This window comes from Antechinus flavipes, chromosome 5 (genome assembly GCF_016432865.1).
Source record: "Antechinus flavipes isolate AdamAnt ecotype Samford, QLD, Australia chromosome 5, AdamAnt_v2, whole genome shotgun sequence".
Lineage (NCBI taxonomy): Eukaryota > Metazoa > Chordata > Mammalia > Dasyuromorphia > Dasyuridae > Antechinus > Antechinus flavipes.
Window position 1 is genome coordinate 186,857,066 of NC_067402.1, and position 19,205 is coordinate 186,876,270.

At 35.0% G+C, this 19,205-nt stretch overlaps 1 protein-coding gene across 1 annotated transcript in view; it reads right to left on the reverse strand.

The window, feature by feature from the left end:
- The window catches only part of ANO2 (anoctamin 2), a 484,690-nt gene that overhangs the window by 373,372 nt on the left and 92,113 nt on the right, over positions 1–19,205 (reverse strand). The window contains exon 3 of the mRNA XM_052001239.1: positions 14,341–14,439. Coding sequence (XP_051857199.1) covers positions 14,341–14,439 — 99 coding nt within the window. The remainder of the gene's footprint in view (positions 1–14,340; positions 14,440–19,205) is intronic.

Below are 19,205 nucleotides of genomic sequence, written 5' to 3' on the forward strand. Positions count from 1 at the left end.
TAAATCCTAAAAGGCATTTAATATCCTAAAAGAGCTAATTAACAATAAGAAGACACCATGAGATATGGGGAAGGAGAAAGGAGAAAAACATCAGAAGGCAGTGTGCCATGGAGGGCAAAGATGGCATGAACCATGCCATTTATAAAGGAAATTTAATCTCAGAGATTTGATGTAACTCAGATTTCTGACTGGACATAGCAAGGTAGAGCTACTCATGACTTCCCCAGTGCACCATAAAGTTAAACTGATCCCTATCAGTGCCCTTCCCTGATTCTCTCAAAGCCTAATACCATCAATACTTCAGTCTTTCTCTGTCAACCCCACCTAGTTACTCAGGACCTCATCAATTTCCCACTCACTGCTGTGTGCACTATGGTCCTACCTGGCTCCTTCATGAGATAGTCAAGAATAGCTATCCCTATTTTAAAGATGAGGAACCTGAGGCTTAGAGAGATGTGAGGTGACACAGGTAGGGATTTGTATTTAGGGCTTTTGATTACAAGACCAGTTTTCCTGTTACTTTATCACATTATACTTAGACTTGAGTAGTCTGGAATATGACAAATCAGGTCATAGACTGATAGATCTTAGGCTGGCAAGATACTTTCAAAGCCATCTGATTCAATATCTTCATTTTACAGATGAAGAAATTAAACAGAAGGAAATTTAAATGATTTGTTCAAAATTACATAATTAGTATCTGAGAGAGCATTTGAACTCAGATTTTGAAGTAATATTCATCTTCATGAGTTCAAATCTGACCTCCAGTACCAGTTGTGTGACCCTAAGTAAGTCATTTAATTATGTTTGCCTCAGTTTTCTCATCTGCAAAATGAACTGGAGAAGGAAATAGCAAGCCACTCCAGTATCTGCCAAGAAAAGCCCAAATGGAGTGACAAAGAGTCAGACAAGACTAAAAAATAAACAATAACATCTGACTCTGGAGTATTCATTCTATTTCACCAGACTGGCATAATTATAGGATCATATTGGGATACCATGTCCATGGGGATTAAAGAAACAAAACTCACCAGGTCCTGGTGGGTGAACATGCTCCAACTTTTAGAAATCAAATTCTTCTTTCCCTTAAGTTCTAAGTAGCATTTATTTTTTAAAAGAGTCAAAACAGAATCACATGCACATAAGCATGCAAAGTTACTTCATGCTCAATTATACTGTTTTTAACAATTATGTTCAGTCACAGTGTTTTTAACTTTCGGTGCCTACAAGCTGAAAGAAACATATTTATAGAATAACAAAATCTCAATAATTAAAAGGGATCTCAGAGCCTTTCTAATCCAACCTAACCAAGAATCTCTTCTACATCCCCAACAAGAAGCCCTGCAGCTTCTACTTGAAGATTTCTTATGTAGAGAAACCTACAATTCTCCAAGGCAGCCTACTGCACTTTTAGACAAATCCAATCAATTCTCCTGTAGCTTCCGCTCATTTTTCTGTTTCTGTATTTCAAGCATGTCAGAAAACAAGAATGATAGTACTTGTCTTCCTGCTCTTAAAATCTAGAGAGATAGGGTCCTCTGAATTCCACTCAGGGCACTTCTAGATTTGCAGAAACCAGGGATAGAATTTTGAAAGGCCAGGGCCAGATATTGTAATCATGGCACTGGACCAAGGACAGGGATGCCTCAGGAAAATTAAAAAGATGATACCAAACTCCACCTATCTATCTCTTATTTCCTCTTATTTGTACTTTGAAGTTTTATTGATGTATTTGCTTCTTAACCAGAAACATTTATCAATATTATCTTCATCCTTTGTTAAAACCTTTCCACAAAGAAATACAGTAAAGTAAAACCAGTGAACATGGGATTCACAAGATATGCAAAAATTTGTACCCAATTTCTCTACTGAGAGGAAAGAGATTATTTTACCATTTGTCCTCTGGAATCAATATTAGTTATTGATGTTAATCTTAGTTCAACTGCCCTTTAATTTTATTTTTATCTACATCATTGCATACTTTTCACAATCTTTGTTCTGAATTTATTCATATAAATTTTCCTTTCTTTTCTTGTTCCTACAAAAAGTTTGCTATGAATATTTTGGGACATTTGGGATGTTTCTTTATGTCTCTAACCTCATTGGACCACATCCCCCATGGTGGAATTACTAGGTCAAATACTATGTGCAATTTGGTAACTTTTTTCAAATCATTGCAAATTATTCTTCAGAACCATTGGACCAATTCATAACTGCAGGAACAGTGTGTGCCTGTATTCTCACAATCCGACACTACTGTTGTCTTTTATCATCTTTGCCAATTTGATGGATGTGAGTTGAAATCTGAGTTGTTTTCATTTCCAATCCTCTTATTAGGGATTTGGAGCATTGTTTCATATGTTTATGGTTAGCAATTCTTTTGAAAACCAGTTTTTTATAACGTCTTTTGGTTATGAAGAAATAACTCAGTCATATCCTTGAGACACTTTATTATATCTCTTAAATAATGATTTTTTAATATATTTGGAGCAAAGAAATTGTTTTCCATTAACTTTCTCTTTTTAAAATGTTCATTTTTATTAATAAACAATGATAAGGAAATTAAAGTGAATTTGAGGTACCATCTCATATCTAACAAATTAGACAAAATAATTAAAAGCAATGAAACTCAATGCTGCTCATTTATGGGGGAACAAATTCTCTTATTTTGTAGATGAAGTTGTTGAAGGACAAGTGACTTACCAAGGTCTCTCACATATTAAGAAGTAGCTAGGTGGCTCAGGGAATAGCACCACCAGGCTTTTGGAGACTGAAGTCCAGAATACTTGAGTTAAAATGTGACGCCAATCATTTACTAGTTGTGTAACCCTAATCAAGTAAGTCATTTAATTTCTATATACCTCAGTTTACTCAATTACAAAATAAGGCTAATAATAACACCTTACAAGATTGTTGTGAGCATCAAATAGGATAATATTTATAAAGCACTTATTAGTGTCTACCACTTAATAATCAATTAATAATGTTTATCCTCTTCTTTATTTTAAGGGGTCATACCACACCTTATTTATTGGTTAGTAAATTTGCAAACTTATAAAATCTTCTTAAAGGGTAATTCATAGTAAAATGTACAAAACTAATAATATACTTTGAACTAACAATACTTTGAAAATGTTACCAATTTTTTTTTAAGTTGGCTGGTCAAAAATTTTCATTGTTATCTTTAGCTATAAATCCTAAAACAAACAGATAATTTTTGAATTCTTAAAAACTCTAACCAGTTAGCCCAACTCTGGACTCATAAGTCACCTTGCTAAGGCCTCAATTTACTTTTCTATAAGATAAGTGGCTATATTATAACTGCTCCTGCAGTTATGAATTGGTCCAATGGTTCTGAAGAATAATTTGCAATGACTTGAAAAAAGTGACCAAATTGCACATAGTATTTGACCTAGTGATTCCACTGAGTCACTGACTCAATGAGTTTAGAGACATTTTGACCAGTCAATACTAAATTAAATTATATCAAAGATTGTTTCCAAACCTAATGTTCTTTGATTCCAGGTCAATATACCTTGTTAAAACTCTGAAGTATATGAAATTTTTCTTTAGTATGTTCAGCTTCCCCTTTTATTTCTTGCACAATAAACTCTAGTCTAGTTCTCTCTATAATAGTGGGAAAATTGTTGAATTTCCAGTCAGAGAAACTAAGTTTGTATCTTAGCTTTATCCCTTACAAAAATCCCTTTTGACTTTGGGCAAAGTACTTAATCTTTTTAATTCCTCTTTTGTCAAATAAAAGGATAAGATTAGATGACTTTTAACAATCTTTTCTGCTCTAACTCCGATGTTCTTATGATCTTATGTCTTGATCTCAGAAAAGGATGTAGACCTGAAGTTGCCATTTACTTTCAATTCTTAATCTAGTTGCATTGATTTAATTAGTACACCTGCAAAGGAAGAACTGAATTCAAACCCTACCTCAGACACTTAGTAGTTGTATGATACTGGGCAAATCATTTCACTTCTCTAAGCCTCAATTTCATCTATAAAAAGGGAATAATAAAAACACTAATCCCACAGAGTTGTTGTAAGAATCATGAGAGATAAAATGTGTACAATGCATTTCAAATCTTAAAACATTATATAAATGCTAGCTGTTATTGTCATTTTGTAACCTGTGATCTATCTCTTTTTGATTATGAATTCTCCTACTAAGGTCTGAAAGATCTCCTGTTTTAATAATGTATCTTTTTATTTCATTTATCCATTTGAAATTATGCCTCCTTCCTTAAAAAGTCTTTTCAGAGAAGCCTAATTGTTAATGCACTCTTTTTTCAAACTACCTTCTCTTCATATATTGTCTACCCCTGGTAGGTATAAACTCTTTGAGGGCAGAATCTACTTTCATTTTTGTCGTTATATCCTAATACCTAGAATCATGTATTGTTTGTTCATTGAATTAACTGAACCAAAAAATAACTGATAAATAATGACAAACTTGTTAAATATCACCATAGCAGTATATTATGTGCTTCAACCTTGATACCAAAACCAAATATAAAGCAAAGATTTGCAAGACATATTTATATTTTTACATCTGAGTATAGAGATATACAAATGTTATCATATATATATATATATATATATATATATATATATATATATATATATATATATATATATATATGCATGTATACCCAGATGTATGTATGTAGCTGTTTTTCAGTCATTTCAACTCTCGGTGACCCCATGTAGGGTTTTCCTGGAAAAGATACTGGAGTGGCTTACCATTTTCTTCTCTAGCTCATTTTACAGATGAGAAAATTGAGGCAAAGAAGAATAAATGACTTACCTAGGATCACACAGATTTGAACACAGTAAAAATGAATCTTCCTAACTTCAGATCTGGGGCTCTATGAACTGTACCACCAAACTGTCTACATGCATGCATGCACACACACATACATATGTACGTGTGTATATATGTATATATACATATGTATGTATATATATTTCAATAAATACAGTTATATATTCTCTTTCCTTTTAGCTTATTAAAAATGTGTCCCCCATAATAATGAGAAATAACTTGTGGTACAAAAATAAACATGAATAAATAAATATTTTTAAACTTTTCAAGAATACTAATCAAAAAAACTCTGAGGTTTCACCTTACATGCAGGATATTGTTAGGTAACAGAAAATAGGAATAGTCTATATTGGAGGGGTTATGGAAAGATCAGACACTCTATTAATACAATGTTAATAGAATTGTGAATTGCTTTAAAGATTCTGAAAAGCAATTAGGAATTATGCTAAGTAATCTAAATGTCTATATCCTTTCTCTTGCAGATACCTTTGTTAGGTATATAAGAGCCACACTTGTCAAAAATAGAAAGAAAATCCCATATATACACAAATCTTTATGTCACCAGTTTTTAATGAAGCAATGAACTAGAAACAAACTTCCCTTTGTTTTTAGTTTAGAAAGAATGGCTAAACAAAATGATATATTAATATAATGGAAAACTACTGTACTGTAAGGTATGATGAATATGAAGAAAACAGCAAGTCAGAGAACATGAAAAAATTAAAAATTAATAAATCAAACTAAAATAATTTAAATCAAATTGAAATTAGGCTATGTGAAAGAGTATTAAAATATATGCATGAGCCTGTTTGTCAGGTTTTTTCCTTCCTTTTCCCTCTTTGACCACTTCTCCTCCCCTTTACGCTTGACAAACTTAACTTGACTTTTCGGGAAGAGCCATTAAAGAAAACCAAAAAGAGAACCAAAACGTTCTGTATTCTTTCCACCCTATTTAAATAGCAGTCAGAATGCATGCACCCATAAAACCTTTAAAGATATAAAACACAGTCTGGGCCCTCTCCACTGATTCTCCATTAAAAACAAATGTTTGGGATTGGCTATACTAGGACAACAAGGGAAAGGCTCCTAGTTAAAGCTATCATTGTATGAACAGAAAAATTATTTGTTTTGTTGAAAAAGTTGATAATAATGAAAACTAATTCCTTGAGAAAGAGGCACTGAGAGGAGTGAATAGACACCATTTAAGGAGCATACTTAAGAATTTCGCCTCATTATTCCCCATTCAGGGAACCTCCTAGATTTCATGATTTCCAGAAGATGAAATATACTGTAAAATGAAATCAACTCTGAATTCACACCTCTTCAGGTAATTTCCCACCAAGACTGAAGGATTTCCCTTGGAGGGTACTATCCTACACCTCACTCCCAGCTTCTCCCATTAGATTATAAGCTCCTTGAGGGGCTTGTTGACTTATGTATTGCCACTTGATTATGATGACTTTTTCAGAAATAATGGCACTGATGACTTTGCACAGCTCTGCCTCACTTCAATCCAATTCACTTGCATGTCAAGATATCATCCTCTTGATGTCTTTGATCCACTTCAAGAATGAACTTGAAAGCAGGAATTGTCTTTGCCTATCTTAGTTTCCCAGTGGCTGGCACATAGTAGCTGCTTGATGAGTGTTTATTAACTATTTATTAACTAGACAGCAGTGTCAAAAGCAAGAATCCACATATTCTTTACCCTTCATAAAATGGAGGAATTTCTTTTTACTTGTGTTACTTTTTGATGATCAGAGAGGTTTCACTTAGCATTTTAAAGACTTAAAAGACCAAATCATCTAAACTAAGCCTATTATTTTACAGATGAAGAAATAAAGAGAGATAACCTACACAAATAAACACAGTTAGGAACAAGTATGCGCAGGTCTTCTTATATCCAAGTCAGAATATTTCCACTGAACTGGTAATGTGATCCAAAATGTAGAATCAATAAACATTTGTGAAAGAGGAGCTGGGAAGGAGGGAAGAGTAAGATAAAAATGTTAACTCCTTTCAGACTTTCATATAATGTATACATTTTATGCTGAAATTCCTAATATCTCAAATCCAGGCTCATATTAAGAGACATATAGATGTCATAGGAATTGGGGATAGCACTAATATTGGATGGAGCTATAAAACTTTAAAAATAAACTTTAAATTTTACTTTGATATAAGATTTGGATCTGCTTATGAAAACGCTATTATATGTCCATCAATTCATGGATTTAACCAAGGCAAGAGCTCTTAGATTATCCTCAGGAATGAAAGTTTAAGCAGATAAAACATGAATTTACTAAGCAGCATTTCTCTCCTTTTGACATTTGTTTTTGATGTTAGGATATGCTAACTCCTCCATGCATTCAGTAAGAATTTCCCCTTCTGAATGACCAGCAGGATGAATACAGAGAAGACTGGCGAGACTTACATGAACTGATGCTAAGTGAAATGAGCAGAACCAGGAGATCATTATATACTTCAATAACGATACTGTTTGAAGATGTATTCTGATAGAAGTGGATCTCTTCGATAAAGAGAGCTTTAATTGATCAAAGATGGACAGAAGCAGCTACACTCAAAGAAAGAACACTGGGAAATGAATATAAACTGCTTGCATTTTTGTTTTTCTTCCCGGGTTATTTCTACCTTCTGAATTCAATTCTCCCTGTGCAACAAGAAAACTGTTCAGTTCTGCACATATATATTATATCTAGGATATACTGTAACCTATTCAACATGTAAAGGACTGCTTGCCATCTGGGGGAGGGGGTGGAGGGAGGGAGGGGAAAAATCAGGACAGAAGTGAATGCAAGAGATAATCTGTAAAAAATTGCCCTGGCATGTGTTCTATCAATAAAAAATTATTAAAAAAAAAAAGAATTTCCCCTTTTATTCTGAGTACATTCAGTCAGTCAGTCACTTCCAACTCTTTGTGATCCTATAGACTATATTGTCTGTGGGATTTTCTTAGCAAAGATAATGAAATGGTTTGCTATAAAGTGACTTGACAAGAGTCACACAGTTAGTAACTGTCTGAGACCCTATTTGAACTCAGGTTTTCCTAACTCCAAGTCTGGTATCCCATCCACTGTGCCACTTAGCTGAAGGGAGCATTATCAACATGTATACAGAGTAAGGCATCAGACACTCAACATGGGCAAAGCCAGAATTAGAACTCACTTGTTCTTGCCATTCAATTTGAGTCCCCTGATCCATGATACTTATTTAATAAACCAGATGCCCACAAGTCACACCTTAGGTAATATCTTGTCCTCCTAACTTTCCCTCCTAAACTTCTATGACTTGAGACACTTTTCCCACCAATCACCATGACTACTCTAAAGCAGCTCTCTCCCATGAAGCCTTGCAGTTATGTTTATAGACCCCATGGCCTCTGTAAAGGAGATCCCTGAACAAACATTTCTAGGGCCATCTGTTCTTAGCCTCTCTACTAATTTCTGGTACAATGCAGATTTAAAGGGCCAGGCTTACTTTTCTACTATGGGTTCAAATGTACACTTTGAAACAGAGAAACTTGGGAAGAAAAGAAGAGGCAAAAGCTGTCTTTTCTTCTATGTTACCTTTTGGGGACACTACAGATCCCCTACATGGTATAAAAAAGTAATAATAATTAGATGGTTTGCACATAATATTTTTTTTAATTCTCTTCTCACCATGTAGAAAGAAAAATACCTGTGTGTAAAAGGTCCAAAACATAAAGTATTTGGTTTAAAATTTTTAGTTTTATTACATATTTTCTTGGAAGTTCTTAAGTAAATAGTTCTTGACAAGTAGCATTTATTAGCATGCAATCAAGAATAAATTAATGGTAAGAGCTTTTATGATCACAAGTAGCCTTTGCATTGTTTGTACTCTGCTAAACTGCCTGTTATTTTTTCCATAATGTCCAACTCTTCATAATCCTATTTGGCATTTATTTGGTAATGATACTAGAGTGATTTGCCTTCCCCTTCTCCAAGCTCATTTTTACAGATGAAGAAACTGAAGCAGAATTAATTTTGTCATCCAGCTCTTCTATATTGTTGCTAAATTATTTAGCAAATAAGTTTTGCAAAGGGAAATTTTTCCAGAGCCCTAGATTAATGATCACAAATTTTCAGTTTAGTTAAGTCTGGATTTTATTGTAGGTTTTAGTTAAGTTTGTAAATAAAAGCACTTATAAAAGAGTTCTCAGCAGTGGGCAAATCTAATTGTCCCCTCTTCATCTTTTTATTGCCTCTATATTCCCTTTGTCTCTGTCATAATAGTTCTTATTTTCATAGCATTTTCTAGTCATGAGAAAGTTTGTGAGGTACTATTATCCACATTTTACAGATGAAGAAACTGAAGCTCAAAAACAGTTCTGGAATCTTTTGATTCCAAGTTTGGTCCCCTTTTCACTAAACCATACTCCTGTGCCCTAGAACACAGAAAAGAATGTGCCCAGAGAAAGCCCATGAAAATAGATAACAAGGGAAGAGAGAATCTCACACAAGAGAGAAAAGATGGAGGACATTAGTTTTGGACACACTGACCTTGAGGGGCTGATAGGACATCCACGTGTATGTGTCCAGGAAATTAATTGAATCTTAAAATGTAGCAATATCAAGGACAATAAGAAACAAAAAGAGACTTTTCAATCTGACTACTGATCTTTTTCAGTAGAACAATCTAAGGAAAATGGAATGACAAAGATCATTAATGGAGAGGGTTGAGAAGGTCAATGAGGAGACAATTAAGGCAGGTATATATATATCTGAAATATGTCTATAGAAACAAATTTGTGTGGATAATTGGGTTTTTTTTAATCATTTATTGATTTAACAGACTTTTACAGAATATTTACTATATGTTAGGTACTGAAGGAGGCAAAGATATTTATGACAATTAATTATAATTCTGCTCCTCAAAGAACTGAAAAAGAGGACAGATAAAAACAATATTATGAAAAGAAGTATTGACAGGTGGTGGTGACTGATTTGATAAATAAAGATTAAAGATGACTCAAAGGTTACAAGCCTGAGTGACTGAAAGAATAAGGGTACCATTATCAGAAATGAAAAAGAGCTGGTTTTATGGGGAAATAACAAGTTTAGTTTTAGATAAGTTGACCTTAAGAGCTGATAGGGTATCCATGTGGATGTGTCCAGGAAATTAGGAGAAACCTAAGTTCAGAGAAAAGTTCAGGGCCAGGAACAGAGATTTAGGGTCTTGCATAAGGATAATAATTGAAGTAATGGTAATATATGAAGCTGTCAATGGAGAAGGACATAAAAAGGGAAGAAAGAGGGATAGAAAATAGCCCTAGTAAAGAGTCCTTACCCAGAATGGTGAATGAAATACATAACTAGTCCAAAAGGTACAACTCCTTGAAATAGTGTGTAAGGATCTTATCCACTCTCTCCCAACAAGCTTCACATTAACTTGGAAGGCAATGGCCTCAGAAAGTCAATGGCCTCCTTCCTGTGCACAATTGCTGAATGTCCCTCACAAAAGTTGACTCCTCTGTTGTTATTTTTGGTAAATAATCACTTTCTATCAACTTTCTCCCTACTGGTTAATTTCTGTATTTCAAAATCTGTGACTTTGGAAACATTACTTTAGATTTGTCAAAGTCCAAGATTTCCATTTTGTGAAATTTCTCAATTTCTCTAGGAATCACTTAGTTAAGGCCCCAATCATTGCTAATCTGTGAAATGCTGCCAATTCTTCATCTATCTCCCACCCTGATTCACTATCTTTATTTGCACCCAATTCATCTCTGCATATGATAGATTTGTTCATTCCTTAACTGTGATCATTAAAGACAATATGAATGCTACTGGCACTAAGAACAGTCCCTGGAAAAGACATCTAGATTCTCTTCTCCTCTCTCTTTGCCAGATCTATTTACCTGGCTACTTGGGATTCTTGTGCTCGGGGTAAATACATTCTCTAAAAAGCCTATTAAGTAGAATCACAAGTTTTCCCTTATTTCTGAAATTCTAAAACTGCTGAGAATGAAAGACAGAGAAATTCAGAGAGACACAAAAAGACAGAAAAAAGGACTAGAGAGAAAAATTCTATGAGCATGTCCTTTGAAGGGAATGCGGGTATACACTCCTGCATACCAATTCCAATGAGTACTTCCTCACTGATATATGACTCTAAAACAGTATTATATAGGTAAATTTCTCTTTGCTTATTCATCTAAACCCCTTTCATCCTTGTTCAGAAGAGATTCCTTCCACTGATTAAGTATATATAGCCTATGAAAATAAGACTTGAAAAATGGAATTAGACACTGTCAATATACATTTCTCTAGAGAAAACCACATGAACTAAGAAACCAGTATCAGATGCACCTAGATAAAGAGATAAAAACTTGAAAGGTCTGAAATGGGAGAGAGAGAGCTTTGATAAGAGGGCAATGGTTCTAGGGACCACCTGAAGATGGGATAGGGAATTGGAGCTCCAATGAGAAGAGGACAGAGATAGAAATTGTCTGTTTCACCTACATGAAAAGAGAGGCCCAAAAGGCAACAAAAATCCAAAAGGAAGGAAGGTTTCTTACTAGAGGAAATTACATGCACAGAAACACAACTTGTACATATGCTTTTTTTGCTGATGCTGTAAGTAATATGGACTGTGGAAGTTACAAGGAAAGGTAGGACCTGGAAGAGGTGAGAAGAAAGTTCTAATGATGATCCAGAGGCCTTTTTTCTACATTTTTTTGGTGCTGTTAAATAAAAACCTGTCCCATATTCATTGTCTTTTTAGCCTGAATAAGGGGAACTCAGAATACTGTGGGAAGGAAACAAAGTGAGCCAGATGCTGAATATTTAGGATTTCCCTTGATGGAGATATGGGCCAGAGAGATTTTGGGGGAGACATAAGCCAGATACTAACACTTTCAGGGATTTTTGAAGAAAGGCTATAGTGACCATTATCAGAAATCATATTCAAGTTATACCTGGGTCAATCATTAAGTAGGGTCCAGGAGAAAAAATAGGTTATTTAAATAATTGAAGTACATCAATGCATATGACCTCAAGATTCGTGTCATCATTTCATCCATCCTAAGCTTGGGCCCACCTCTAAGCATTTCTGGACCATTCTATGTATCCTGTAATGAGAGAGATTGAGAGAGAGAGAGATAGAAAGATACACGTAGAGAGACAGACAGAAAGAGACAGAGACAGAGAGAGAGAGAGAATCTTCTATGATCTGGGGTTAAGCTTCTTGTGAGTATCATGTTTGGGGTTTTTTTCTCTCTATTTCTCAAGCACTTAGCATAGTGCTTGGTACATAGTGATCATTTTTTTCCCCATTCAATCATTTGTTCTTCCATTCCTTCATTAAATCTTCTTTGAATTAATTTGCCCATCTCTGTTTCTTGACACCAAGCACATAGCATTTAAATATACAATTTAAAATGATCAAGTTATAATGGCAAAGAGTATAAACATGGGGTATGGAGGAGGAAATAGGATTTGATTGGGAAAACGAAAAAGAAAAATAAAGACAAATAAGAAAAACAGAAAAATGACATTTTGATAAATATGCTAATTATTCTAAGCATCTTCATTACAGGTTACATAATAATTTAAACACTACCTGACCTATAAATTATAAACTCTAGCATATTTGATATAATAAAAACTTCACTATAGACTCATGTCTAATTGAAGCATTTCTACATGTACAAAATTCATCAGGGAACTCATGACCCGATTCTGGCAGAAAAGACCATTTAAAGACATAAAGAAATTGAGAAGGGAGGAATGTGGAAGTAGCAGAGGTGATGGGAGAGTAAAGAGAAGAAGCTGGAAAGGAAGGAAAAGGAAAGTGAGGGAAGAATGAAAGGGAAGGAAAAGGAGAATAAAACAATGAAAAAGGAAAGCTAAAAAAGGTAGGAAACACATTACTGAGTCTACACACACACACACACACACACACACTCACAATATCTATGTACCCAAAGGATCATCCTGAGAGACCAGAGTCATTGTTGTAGCCACAGATTTGTTCACCTTCTTTAAGAAGAGAGGCCAGAAAATAGGTAAAATGAGTACAAAAGGGGGGGGGGGGCCGCGAGGGGGGAAGTGAAAGACCAAAAGAAAATCAGACATTGATAAAAATAGAGGAGCATAAAGGGAAAGATATGAACAAAACAAAATGACCACTATATATAAGTAGCCAAAGATCCTCTGTGGGAGCAATATGACCAAAGAAATTTTGGTTGACATAAAGTAGAGAGGGAAGCTAACTTAAGAATAAAGATTCCAATACTAAAGTGACTAATAGTCAAGTAAAAGGCAATAAAGGAATGCACTGAGCAACTAAGACACTAAGGTTGTAATTAAAAGGTTAATTTTTGACAAATATACCCTCACTTAATTTCCCTCCCCCAAAAAATGGCTTATAAAAGATATATCATCTTTTTAATTAATTAATTAATTAAAGTTAATATCATCTATTTATATTTTTGTTCAATAGTGATTATTTATGTCTCTGAATTCTCCATATTTTGACAGAGTATATAGTGTTATCTGTTTGAATAGTTAATACCTGAGGGCAAGAATCATGTCTTTCTAATTCACTTTGCAAAGCACCTATCACTGTACCATGCTCAAGGAAAGCATGCTTCTTGATGATAGTGTTGGTAGAAATAATGACAATCCCAATGGTGATTGTGATTACAATATGGTAGTGAGCATAGTAGTGAGGACAATGGTGATGGAGATGTAGATGATCATAGTGATGATGGTAGCAAGTGTGAGAGTCAGAATAGAGATAGCAATGTTGATCATAATGATTATGACTATGGTGTTCATGGTCATAATGTTGAAGATTATGATGATAGGAATAGGAATAAAACCTGTGATTTCATTAGCAAAGAGAATTCTATCTAAACACAATATTACCTTCCTATGATAAAAATCCTTGAAAACTACCAACAGTCTTCCACTCCATAATGCTTAATTAGCATATGAGTTCCCCTCTTTTTGGTGGCCCATGTGATTGAAAAGGGTAAAGATAATGGGGATCTCTGTTAGGAAAACTTAATCCAAAAACAATAGAAGTCTGAATCATCCTCATTCTAGTGTCCAATTTCCCAAAGAAGTGGGCAAGGTCCAAATAGGAAGGGGGAGGAACCATTCAATGTTTTAGCTTTATTCCAAGCACAATCCAAGCAGTGATTCTTCTTGCCCCCAGGGAGAGAACAGTATGGTGAAAAAGGATTCAAAATGTCCCTTGCGACTAGCTTCAGTTTACCATCCAACAGGCATCTGGGAAGAAAGCGCAAACTCCCCTCCTCCTTTTCCCTCCCCTCTCCCTCCTCCCCCCCCCCCCCCGACCCTGTTCTCCAATCAGGGCCACAAATTCCATGTTCCCAGATCCATAAGTATGAGTTTAATTCCACAAAGCCCACATCCCACCTGGTCTCATTTGACAAACCCCAACCCCGCCCCCTCTCTCCAGGCCCCAGGCCTTCTCAGCCTAGAAGCCACACTTACTTTTTTGGTGGGGACTTTGATCTTCAGGAATTCAGCCTCTCGGGTCAGCACCTGCCATGGGGCGTGTATCCGAACAAAGCTGGACCCCTGGCTCTTGTTCTGTAATATACAGGAGGGGAAACAACAATATGACCATGAACAGGTGCTTAAGCTTAAAATCCCAATTTTCCATTTCAGAAGTCAAGAACTAAAACTTGGATGTAGTTCAGTAAGGGGAAAAAATGCAATGGTCTGGGAGCCAAGAGACCTATCTTCTGGTCCTTCCTCTGTGAATAACTAGCTGGGAGACCATAAGCAAGTCAATTCACATTTGTGAATTTCAGTTTTCTCAACAGTAAAATGAAAGTATTAGATTAGATTATTTCTAAAGTTCCTACCAATACTAACCTTCCAATTGCAAGATTAAAAGCCAGAAAGATTCTGGTTATCATTTAGCACAAGCCTCTCATTATGTAGATGAAGATAGAGAAACTGAGACATTAAAAGAAAAGTTTTAGTTCACACAGACAAAGAAGTACATGTAAAAAAAGCAAGATTTGAACCATTTTGAAAGGAAGGGGAAAGTCATCCTGTGTAACCTATACCTGAAGAGGAATCCCCTTTATAATCCACTATCTCCCAAGGAAGCCCATTCCATCTCATGCGAAACTAAGGGCAAAAATGGGCCAAATGGAGAAATTCATTTAGAAGTCCCCATGTCTTCCTCCAAAATTGACTCAAGTCCACGGAAACTCAGTGTTTCACTTCTGGATCATAGGTTACATAACAAAACACATTTTTATTATTTTTTCATCAACATAGACTTAATTCAATTGAAATAAAAATGCATATAAACCTGTATCTGTGGTTTCATCAATGGGAACCATCCTTGTACCACAGTACATTATAATTCCTCCATACCTTGTAGACACTAAGTAACCATGGCCAACAAAAGCATCACCAGTGCTATATCTTCCATCAATAGCTTACTTCCTTTTTTTATTAAAGCTTTTTATTTTCAAAACATATGCATGGATAATTCTTCAACATTAGCCCTTGCAAAAACTTGTGTTCCAATTTTCCCCCTTCCCCCACCCCCTCTCCTAGATGGCAAGTAATCCAATATCTGTTAAACATAGTTAAAATATATGATAACTTACTTCCTTAGGCATCAACAGACAATAGACATACAATCCACACCCTAATTCTTACTCAAAGTTGTATTTGCCAGAGCAGAGATTCAGCTAGCAAGAGAACTTCTACCCATGATGAGGATACAAAGTAAAACTTTGTGAAGTAATTAGTCTAAAGTCAATCTGTGTGAGCAGGTCTTCAATAATGACCAAGCTTTATGAATTCAAAAACTTCTCCATAAATCACTATAGCATACAACCACAAGAATGCAAAAGATTTTTTAAAAAATATCTTTATGAAACTGAGAGGGATTAAAACATTACACTGTAACGCAAGTGCTGTCATACATAGTAACACCTCTTGCCTTTTACTCTCAACCCTATCTTTACCCAATATAAATCCTTTAACAAGCAATTATGTTATTTTAATGAAGCTATTTTGGTATTAGACCAATAGGTATATAATCCAACTCAATCCAATAAGTATTCATTAAATGCCTGCTATGTGTACAGCAAGGAGCTAAGGGCTATGGAGAAAAAGACCAAAAAATGGGGGGGGGAAGCCCCTACCCTCAAGGAACCTACAATCTTTTTTTAATGGGAGGGAAGGAACAGGAGAGAGCAGGATTGAGAGGTAAATACAACATATAAATAACAGGCAAATTACATTTTGGAAGTTGAGGCAATCTGAGAAGAATTTTTGTTTCCTTCACAATAGTTGATAATTCATATTGATGGCCTTTCCACATAGTGAGACCTATGGTCTCACTAAGTGATGTGATGTGGTTAGCATAAAAGAAGTAAGGAGATCTAATTTAAGAATTTCTAGCAGAAGTAGAACATAAACTGCAACCTGAAGGAGCAGGTAACTTAAAGTATTCGATATCAAACATTGCTCTTTGAGGCTTGTATCAACCCTTATGGTTATAAGCACTGCATGGGGGACTGGCATAGGGGACTGGCATATTGTGTATACATGTTGACATATTTAACTTTAGATTTATACTTAGGAAAGAATCCTACAAGAGGTTTGGCTGTGGAATTTGTGGACATTCGAGGAAATGATGGGAAGTTCTTTGTCATTTTCCCCATAGCTCTATTTTAGTGACACTGGGCCGTAAGGGAGATATTGCCTTAAGTACTGCTTCAGGGTCATCCAGCATTTTGCTAATAAGAATAGTTCTAACCCCTAGATAAATCATAAAAAATAATGATCTGAAGCAGTTTCATTTCAGAAGTCACCCTTTCTCTCTCTGCCCCTTCCCGAGTTCCCCCATCCCACCTTGCTCCAATCAACAAAATATACTCCCTTTGCAACTTCTGATCACTGACCAAACTCCCAAGAAATTATTTTACACATCGAGAGAAAATAACAAAGTTCATCTGAAAGAACAAAAGGTCAAGAATTTCAAGGGAATTAATGAAAGAATGAAATGAAGATGGCCTAACTTGTGCCAGACCTAAAATTATATTACAAAGCAGCAGTCATCAAAACCATTTGGTCCTGGCTAAGAAATATATTGATCAATGGAATAGTTTAGGTTCACGGGACAAAACAGTCTATATATAAAATGACAAAGAACTTCCCATCACTTTCTCGAACACATATAAAATATATATATATATGTATATATATATACACATATATATAATATAATAGTCAATATAGTTGATCAGTGGAATAGGTTAGGTTCACAGGACAAAATAGTCAATGACTATAATTATCTAGATTATATAGTAATCTTATTTGAAAATCAGATTGCCTCAACTCCCAAAATGTAGTTCACCTGTTATTTATATATTGTTTTTCCCTCTTCACCCTGCTCTCTCCTGTTTCCCCCCCCAATAAAAAAATATTGTAAGTTTTTTAAGGTTAGGGGCTTTTTTCTAGTTTTTCTAGTGACAAACCCAAAGACTCCAGCTTTTGGGATAAGAACTCACTATTTGACAAAAACTGCTGGGAAAATTGAAAACTTCTTATCATGGGAAGAAATGCAAGAGGAATTTTAGTTTATCATCCCACATTGTATCTTCCCCATTTTCCAAGGAGCTGAATGGCTGCCCCATACACATCTGGAAGGATAATGAGGTTCAGGTGTTTGGGGTACTACTATGTTCAGAAAATTGAGAAGAGGTTTACAAACAGAAATGTCTCCTTTGTCAATTCTGTATATCATGTAAAAGTAAGGATATAATTGTCCAAGTGGGCATTCACCATAGAAAGTTGGTTATTGCCAAGCTGAAAATGGGCAAAAATTGCAATATATATATATATATATATATACACACACACACACACACACACACACACACACACACACACACACATATATATAAAATAGTAAGCCAAATCTCAACAGTTTGAAAAGAGGAAACTACTGAGAAGATGTAAGAATAAGATATTCTAGGGCACAATTGCTACTATGCATTAAAAACATTTAAAGTTGAGTTATTATTATTGTTGTTTTTAATGTTTCTTCAAGAAGCAGCGGATTTACTATAAAAACCTGAAATGGAATCCCAGGTCTTCCATTTATTAGCTGTTTTCTTTTGGACAAGTCACCTAATCTGTATAAGATATGGATAATGATACTTAAAATATTTGCTGCCCAAGGCAATATGATAAGGCTCAAAGGACATAATGGATACAAAAGGCAATTACATGGCAAGTGAATAAGAGTGCCCAAATGGAACAAGAAAGACTTATCTTCATGAGTTCAAATCTAGCTTTAGAAGCATACTAGCTTTGTGACCCTGGACAAACTCATTTAATTGTGTTTACTTGCGTTTCCTCTTCTACCAAATGAGCTGGAGAAGGAAATGACAAACCACTCTAATATTTTTGCCAAGAAAACCCCAATGAAGTCACATTCACAAAGAGTAAGGAACAACTGAAAATGAATGAACTACAAGAAATAGTGTTTTATGAAGTACAATATAAAATACATGTCAATTATTAACAATATAGACTCAGAAGTTTAAAAACTCCAGAAAATATGTTCATGTGTGTATGTTTATCATCACAAAACTTTTCCAGTATGTGAAAAGCTCAGTGACATTTTCCTTTTTTCAAAAGAAAAAAGGTGATGAAAGATATATCCATTTGCCAACAAATACTTATTAGCTGTCTTACTGTATGCAAGATACTTTAAACTATATCTGAAGCTTTTTAGTTTGAATAGAATAGAAATGAACAGAATTTGGCAATGTGATAAATAGTGACCCTTGAAGTTCTAGTTCCACATTTCTATTTTTTAAAATTTTACTTGGATTCCTGAAGTATGAATGAATAAACAATATAAGGGGCACTTATTAATCATTTACTTTGGGTCAAGTGCTATGCTTTTATTGTTATTCAGGTATTTCAATTGTATCTGACTCTTTATAGCACCATCCAGGGTTCTTTTGGCAAAAATAGTGGAGTGGTTCACCATTTCCTTCTCCTGTTACATTTTACAAATTGAGGCAAACAAGGTTAAGTGCATTGCTCAGGATGATATAGCTAGTATATGTCTGAGGTCAGATTTGAACTTCACTCCAGGTCTTCTTGAATCAAGGACCCTATGAAACAAAGAGTGTTCTAAAGAATAACTGAAATTTTGAATGAGGAATGATTATTTGAGGGCTGCAGTAACTATCATCAGCAGTTGATAACATGAGATGGACTGTTTCTACCCCCAAGAACAACACCAAAACTTCCCCTAACTGCAGGGCCTGGATATAAAGATTGCTGAAATGAGCAGCCCACAATGA